General features: G+C 37.3%; 1 protein-coding gene and 1 pseudogene across 1 annotated transcript; one reads left to right on the top strand and one right to left on the bottom strand.

Moving 5' to 3' along the window:
* Window positions 1-209: 209 nt before the first annotated feature.
* On the bottom strand, window positions 210-3,094 carry LOC143624099 (protein FAR1-RELATED SEQUENCE 5-like). Its single transcript, XM_077094839.1, has 5 exons — window positions 3,067-3,094; window positions 1,757-2,549; window positions 1,466-1,582; window positions 707-953; window positions 210-596 (listed from the first exon to the last, which is right to left on the bottom strand). Exons 1-5 carry the CDS (start codon window positions 3,092-3,094, stop codon window positions 210-212), a joined length of 1,572 nt encoding a protein of 523 aa, XP_076950954.1.
* Window positions 3,095-7,214: 4,120 nt separating this feature from the next.
* On the top strand, window positions 7,215-8,051 carry LOC143624116 (oleosin pseudogene; annotated as a pseudogene).
* The last annotated feature ends 374 nt before the right edge of the window (window positions 8,052-8,425 follow it).

The following is an 8,425-nucleotide window of genomic DNA, read 5'->3' as shown; positions in this document are numbered from 1 at the left end:
TTCGGTTAGAGAGAGAGAGAGCGCTTAAGTGTGTGTTTTGGAAGGTGTATGGAATGTGTGTGAAATGAATTAAATGGGTGATTAATGGTTTATATAATTATGGATCATGGGCTTAAGCCCATGGTCTTTCCCTCTTTCCTTCATAGCCCAAGTCCATAACCCCATTCCATTTAACCCAACACTAGCCCGACTCATAATAACTCATACTTTCATTTATTAGCCAAAACCAGAAACGAGATGTTACAATCAAACGAGAACTCTTTAAACACCTTGTCTTTTATATCTTTAAGCTGGACAAAGAGGGAATTGAGGCTATCCGGTTTGTGTCTCAATCGGTCAGCACATTCGGTTAATAATTCAAACATGTTGCGTCTAATAACGGACTCCTCGTCATCTTCAGCCGAATATCTGTTCGAGATGTCATGAACCCTGTCCGGAAGCACGTTTCTCATCCATCGAGCAGGCAGGTATTTGTCAGGTATCATTTCGACCTCGTTGTACCTAAACACGCAAAAAGCATGTCTGTACATATATCCAACACCCGTGAAACCCATGCACGAGAAAGAAACAGTTGTATCGTGTGCATCAAAGTCTACCTACATATTTAACCAACAAAAAATATAAAATGAAAAAATAAGATGAATGCCGATGAATGTAAGCGTTAACATGTAAACATAAAATTAACCAAAAACGTAAACAAACGTACCACGTAACTGTTGACTACTTTGAATCTTTTGTTAGTATGTGCAATGTTGAATTTCTTAATGTCGTCTAATTCTGAAGAACTTGTAATATAACACTGCCTCATTCCTCTGTAAATTTCTTTTTGAACCTCCAGAAATATTTTGCGTGTATATATCTTGGACGCGTGTATTTCCAAAGGCAGTTTTTCGGGCATTTTTGGTGTTGTTGTACTAGTTTTAATGTCAAGCTCAAGTTGAGTTTTTCGTTGTCTATCAAGAGCAGTGCCAAAACACAATAGAAACTGTACAAGCGTGTGGCATGACTGGTGTTGACCTTAAAAAGAGAATTGGAGCTCTCACATCTTGATGTGGTTTTCATAAGGCAACACCATTGTATTTCTCTGATATAACAAGGGACCCACTGCTCCCTAATTGCATAAATCTCGGTAAGCCAATGATGATCACTCAAGTTAAGGTCATCAATAAGCAATTTCCACTACTCTTCAAATGTAGAAGGTGTTATAAAAAATTTCCACACCAATTTATGTATGGAAACTCGCAAATCCGTATTTGCTAATAAGTAACCTGAAATCTGTTAGAAAATGTACGAGCGTTACATACGTGCATCGTATATAACAAAAAATAAAAAATTAAAACAAAAATTAAAATAATCGTACCTTTAATGGTATCTTGATCGGTTAAAACGAGTTTGGGCTGTTTTCACCGCAACATCTTGATCAGTTAAAACGAGTTTGGGCTGTTTTTTATGTGTTTTGAGAAACTTGTCGACTAACCACTTGTAGGACTCGATAGTCTCGCCATATATTAGACCAGCACCAAATGTCACACACTTCTTATGATGATCCAATCCAGTAAATGGTAAAAATATCATGCCGTATCTATCATATAATTATAAAAAAAGATGTTACACAAAATGCATACAAGAAACACGTATAAAAACATGTGAGTGGAATGTTGGTATCAAACAGGTGTGACGGTAGTACAATGTGCAGTTAAAAATGGTTAACATCATAAATATATACGTGTAATGCATTTGTGTATTGATCACTTACTTGTTGGTACGGTATGTTGCATCAAAACCTAAAACCTCCCCGAACGCATCATAGTTGAATTTTGAAACATCGTCAACCCAAAATATATACCGGAGTTCACCTCCAACAACTTTGTACTCAAACGAAAAATTTGGCAAGTTAACCGAACGACACGTCAACGTGTCCACAATCATTTGGGCATCTCTGTCAGCGTTAAAGAGGCGGACATCCCTGGTAGCATTTTGCAAATCAGTTTTAGTACCATGAACGTTGTGAGATCCGCCCTTTAACGAACATTGCAAGTTATGCGCAATGTTTGGACCAATTTTGTTTAAACTTAGTTTGTGAATAAAATTGCGTTCAGAATACCCAATTTTTCGTCGTTTCTTTGTAAACTCCATAGCGTTCGCTCCAATCAGCTCATGGGTATGAATATCAACAAAATCATAAATCTTGAATCTCATGGTGTTTGGAACGAGTTTCGATCTTAGGCGTGCATTGCAACACACGGCCTTGGAGCTGCTGCGACGTGAGGTTGAAGCAGAGTTTGAGTTAGTTGAATAAAAATCTTGAAATTTCGGTTTGTCGGCTCGGGTACAAAGCATGTATCTGTGTGTTACCGAACCCTTGACTCGTTTAATGGTGCTTAAACGTATTGAAAACCCAGATTTGTCAGCATATGTGTTATACATATTGACAGCATCGTCCCACGTTTCAAACTCCATGTCTTTGACAGACACAAATTCTTCGGGCACGTTAGGTTTCCAGTATGTTGTTCCGTTTGATGTATGGTAAACAATGCTCGACACACGTCCTGTATAAGGTTGAATACATTATCACAAAATGCATAAAAGTTTATGGTAGGATCGCATAATGTACTCATTAAGGATATAAGTGTGTTATGTTAAATGTAATATGCACCGTGTGATCGTAATAAACAGGAAATACATGCGGGACATATGACTTATTGGAAATCATAATGCATTGCGTGTATGTGGTACACACGTATAATGTACTGTTAACGTATATGACTTAAACACTCATAACACATATGTATCACACGTGTCAAAGGCATATATAATAAATACATTAACATTTAAGATGTGTTACGTGATTGTAACAGGTGTGACATAGTGTTGACATTTAGATAACACGACATGTAATACAGAGTGTTAACAGGTATAGTACACATGTGTATTGCATAATATGGGGAAAAGGTGATATAATACATATATGTAATATAAAACACATACGTAATATGTATCATTTACGCATTGAATATCATGTGTGTATGCAGATCCATAAAGTCAATATGCAAGTCAATATGTTACCTCGATGTTCAACACCAACAGATTGCATATTATTCCCGGTTTGGACACAATAGCTTGAAGCATCATCGCCGGATGACACTGAATGTGAAATACTTGATTGTTTACACGAGATTCTGATACAGAGTCGGTTATTTCAGCATAGTCATCACCGTTTATTGAAGTAACAAATGTATTTGACATAGAATCGTTCAATTGAACCGATATTGCACCATTAATTGCAACAATGCTTCCAGACAAGTCAAATTTTGGTTAAACAAAAGCAAAACACGATTATAATTGAATCTAAAATAGTAAAACGAATTTAACCTAACACTACCTTCGATCAACTTGTTAGGAAAAACGGGATGAACAGCGTGCGTGATCAATGGAGCTCGATTTCAATTATATTAGGACGATTCAAGCAATTGATATGGGTATCGGTGGATTGGATTGAACATGGGATCATGACATGGAAGGAGATTTTGATAAGGGAAGAAAATCGTGATAAGGGAAACAAGATTTGGGTAAAAATATAGTTTGAGTTGTTTTACATATTTATGTAAGGCCCCGTTACCGGTAGCCCTACTTTAACGTTGGATTTACTCATAAATGCAGTTCTAAATATCAGAGTTAACAAAAACTTTCGCGGAATAATAAAAACTTCATCCATAACATTTTACATAACCATCAAGTCATGTCTTATAAAACATTCGTAGTCAATTAAAACAAAACATAGTCTTTAAAACATCACAACATTTCTTCGAGATGCCAGTATCTTCGATTTCCATGCCATGTGTCTTCAGTCACGCGAGCTGCCTCAACCTATTTGCCTGCGTGCATACTAAAAGTCAGCTATGCTGAGTGAGTTCTAGTTAATCACGTAACTTAATTTTCATACACATATACGTGCCCAAAGATACGCATTACAACATATCAAGATCAGCATTCGTCCATACACATTCATATCAAACCATACATTATAAAGGGCGTTTCACCCTACATACCTCGGATATTTTTAGGGTCCGGTACCCTTCATCCTCGGATATTATTAGGGTCCGGTCACCCTTCATCCTCGGATATTATTAGGGTCCGATCACCCTTCATCCTCGGATATTATTAGGGTCCGGTCACCCTTCGTCCTCGGGTATTATTAGGGTCCGGTACCCTTTCTTCCATAGCTTCACACTATACATGTCCTTAAATATTTTTCCTAACAATACGTGCAATCTCCGAAGAGCGTTCACGTACCATTAACTTATCATACGTACATTATGCATACATCATAAATATTCATACATACATCTTATCTTACATCATACATAGCAATCACGTCTTTAGCTACCACCTGACGGTACATGCAATATCCGAAGATCGTTCACGCACCGTCAAGCAATCATCATACATCCATCATACAAGGCATACACTTACTACGTAAGGTAAGTGTATTAACTATAACATCGAGTATGCACACAGCCCCGAAAACATAACAAGGAAGTGGGGCTAGAAACTCACCTCAATGCGGTTGCATTCACCGTTTATGGTTATTCCCTTCTTGAGCTGTGGCCGACTAACTGTATAATAATTATACGTTTCAGTAAATTATCACTACACATATCGTCTTTCTAGTTTAATTATTACCCTCAACGAACGGGGGTCCGGGGCAGCGCCCCTGGCAGCGGGGTTCTAGGGGCGGCAGCCCCTAGCGGGGTCCAAGGGGCTGAGCCCCTGGCTGGGGTTAAGCTGCCTTAACACATTTTCCATTAGGGTTTTGAATCCTTAAATAATTTGCTACTTAAAGTCCAAGGGCTTCTTTGTAATTAAATCGTTCTTTTCTAAGTCCAGGGACTGTTAATGTCATTCAGTTAAACTTCTAATTCGTTATTGGTTCATAGCGAATTGGATTATCCTAGCGAACTGGTTCTTATAATGAATTGAACCCTTAACGAACTGGACTCCTTAATGAATCAGTCCATATAGCGAATTGGACCTTCTAATTCGTTATTTCTTTTAACGAACTAATCATAATGAATCAAGGGTAATTCGTTACCCTTTTCCCTTAACGAATCAAAGACGAATCATAGACGAACTAGAGCAAGTTCGTTGTGCTCCCTTAAGCGAATCAACTAATGAATCACCTTCAATTCGTTAAGTCCCCATAGCGAACTAGGGTTAGGTCAGGGAATGTTAGAACATTCCCTGACATTCCTTATCCTCGTACCACTATTCCGGCGCCGCCTTTCCGGCGCCGCCTTTGCCGGAAAGCCGCCGGAAAACCGCGAACACGTTTAACTCGTTTTTCACGTTTTTCGTCCCGTTCGATCCAGATCTGAGCTAGGGTGACGCCTAAGCTCATCATAGGTTCGGTTTATACCCGATTCCACCCGGATCTCGTGACTTAAACGGTTTAACGGTGTCGGCTCGTCGTTTAGTGACCATAACTAACGGATTTAAGCTCATACAACAAAATACTATCATACCTTGGGTCGGGATCCGATTCTTCTTCTATATTTCGGCTAGAGAGAGGCTAGAGAGAGAGAGAGAGCTTAAGTGTGTGTGTTTGAGAGGTGTAAGGGATATGTGTAAACGAATTAAATGGAGGATTAAGGGTATATATATTTTTAATCATGGGCTTAAGCCCATGGTCTTTCCTTCATTTCTCCATAACCCAAGTCCATAACCCATATTCATTTACCCAACACAAGTCCATCTCGTATTCTATTCAACTAAACCGATAACGACCCGCTAAAAAGTAAACGAACTTTATTTTATTAATATAACCGAAAGTAGGATGTTACAATTTACCCCCTTAACTTAGTAGTTCTCTCCATAAAATGGAGTTCTCTCATGATCCTCTCCCTATATCTATAATATATATAAACGAAGACATAAAAATCCTATGTGTCGCGATATGGTCGCTTCCTCTTTTTTCGGAGTCACCAGATTTGCTTAATTTTTAAATGGAGGCTTCTCATGCATTTGACCCGAATTCATGGGTATGGGTCTTACCAAACCCGGATATTTCTTAAACGGGTTATAACATCTCATTGAATTAAAAATATTCTCATCAAATTATTTATGCAAAAATCCTATAAAATAGAATATAATAAAAAATAATATCTTATTTATTTTAAAAAAGATATATATATATATATATATATATATATATATATATTATTTAAATTAAAAAACCAATTTGATAGTAAAAAAAATAAACGGGTCTTGGGTCTCATCAAACTATAAGTATATTATTAACTTTCATAAATATTATTTATAATTAAAAAACCAATTTCATAGTAAAAAAAATAAACGGGTCTTGGGTCTCATTAAAACCATATAGCTTTTAGCCGGGTTATAACATCTCATTTATTTGTTAAACAATTTATTATCAAACCATAAGTATATTATTAACTTTCATCCAATAAAAAATATAAATTAAAAAAAATAAATAAATATTAGAACAACAATATAAAACAACCCCCATAATACGAGGGATAAAAAGTAGTATATATATATATATATATATATATATATATATATATTCTTACATAATTGTGATTGGTGCCGCAAAGCCCTTACCATGCCACATAGTGGTACCAGCATGTGCCACATCATTCTATTTTAGTTGTGCCACTCGCTACTGCTACACCCGTGTTATACTAATCGAGTAAACATGGTTATAAATATATTATTCTTTTGTATTATAAGCTATGTCGGTATATAGGCGTTTACTAATATAATTTTTGAGTTTAGTGTCATTATCATGGTGAAGTTAACCAAGACCTGCCGACTTCGTATGACTTTGATAATAAGCTGCATTTTTTTTGTTATCCGTAGGACCGTAACTCCCAGTAAAAACGTATAGGTTTCGTTTTCATTTGGTCATTAAATAACTGCATTTAACTACCTAGACTTTCGTCATGTTATTATTAGCTACATTCTTATTTACATAAAGAAAACAAAAAGAAAATAAAAAATATAATAATAATGATAATAAAGGAATAGATTGAATAGTTAAATCAAAACCACCGAATGGCAATCTTTCCGAAACACTCTAGAAGTAAACGACAGTGAAACTTGTATTTCATGCAAAACCTCATAATCACGTCATCCCACACGTGTCATCCTTACACGTCCTCTCCACCTCTTTATTAACCTCATTCCCACCACCACAATCGGCAGATCAATATCACATATCAAAATGGCTACTGGTGTCGCTTACGATCGTCCTCATCTCACCACCCAAACCCACTATCGCCCTGAGTACACCACCGTTGTCGGCGATCGAACCGGTGGGTACTACAACACTCAGCACCAAGGCCAAAGCCAGTCAACCAGCAAGACACTCGCCATAGTGGCCTTGCTCCCCGTGGGCGGGATCTTGCTCGGCTTAGCCGGTCTCACTTTCATCGGGACGCTCATCGGGCTGGCTGTCGCCACTCCGCTTTTCATAATATTCAGCCCGATTATCGTCCCGGCTGTTCTAACCATCGGGCTGGCCGTTGCGGGTTTTCTGACGTCCGGGACCTTAGGGCTGACGGGTCTAAGCTCGCTATCGTACTTGTTCAACATGGTGAGGCAAACCGCCGGGTCGGTGCCCGAGGCGATACATGATGTGGGTGATTATGCTGGGCAGAAGACCAAGGAGTTCGGGCAGAAGATTCAGAACACGGCTCATGATGTGGGTGAGTACACCGGGCAGAAGACCAAGGAGTTCGGGCAGAAGATGCAGAGCGCGGGTCATGAAATAGGAGAGCACGGGCAGGCACATGGTCAGGCGGGTATGGGTGTTAATGTTCAAGTTGGCGGTGGGAAGAAAGATAGGGCTTGAGTATTTGGAGTTGAAAGAGGGTGGGTGTTGAATAATAATGTAAGCTTTGTGTTGATGCGTGTTTCTACTTTTGTTCATCAAGTCTTCGTATGTAATGGTCTTCGTTTATGTTTTTATGTGTCTCTTTCAAGTTTTTACTCATTCCAATGTTATAAATAAAAGCTCAATTTTCATTTGATGTTGGTGAACTCTTTTTTAACTCCAAACTAATTGGTACTTTTATCTAACTATAAAATTGGTCCTCGGGTGTTTCGGATTTTTTATTTTACCTTTTATAATTCATTAACTTAATTATACTTTTTATTTAGAAACTTTTTTTCTCATAATATAAGCAATCTCAAATATCTTATTACTTTTTTAAACAACTTATAACTTTTTTAAACTTAACTTATAAATATAAGTTATAACTTATAAATATAAGTTATAAGTTGGTAACAATAAATAATTTTAAACACTCTCTAAACAGGTCCCATCTAACTATATAACATCATAACTTATGAAACTTTTTTTCTTATAATATAAACAATCTCAAACGCATTACTTTTTTAAAAT

The sequence above is a fragment of the Bidens hawaiensis genome, unplaced genomic scaffold (genome assembly GCF_021521415.1).
Source record: "Bidens hawaiensis isolate Kalapana, Puna unplaced genomic scaffold, B.hawaiensis_p1.1 tig00003654_1, whole genome shotgun sequence".
In the NCBI taxonomy this organism is placed as follows: domain Eukaryota; kingdom Viridiplantae; phylum Streptophyta; class Magnoliopsida; order Asterales; family Asteraceae; genus Bidens; species Bidens hawaiensis.
The sequence above is the reverse complement of the archived record's forward strand: the minus strand, read 5'-3'. Positions and strand labels throughout refer to the sequence as shown.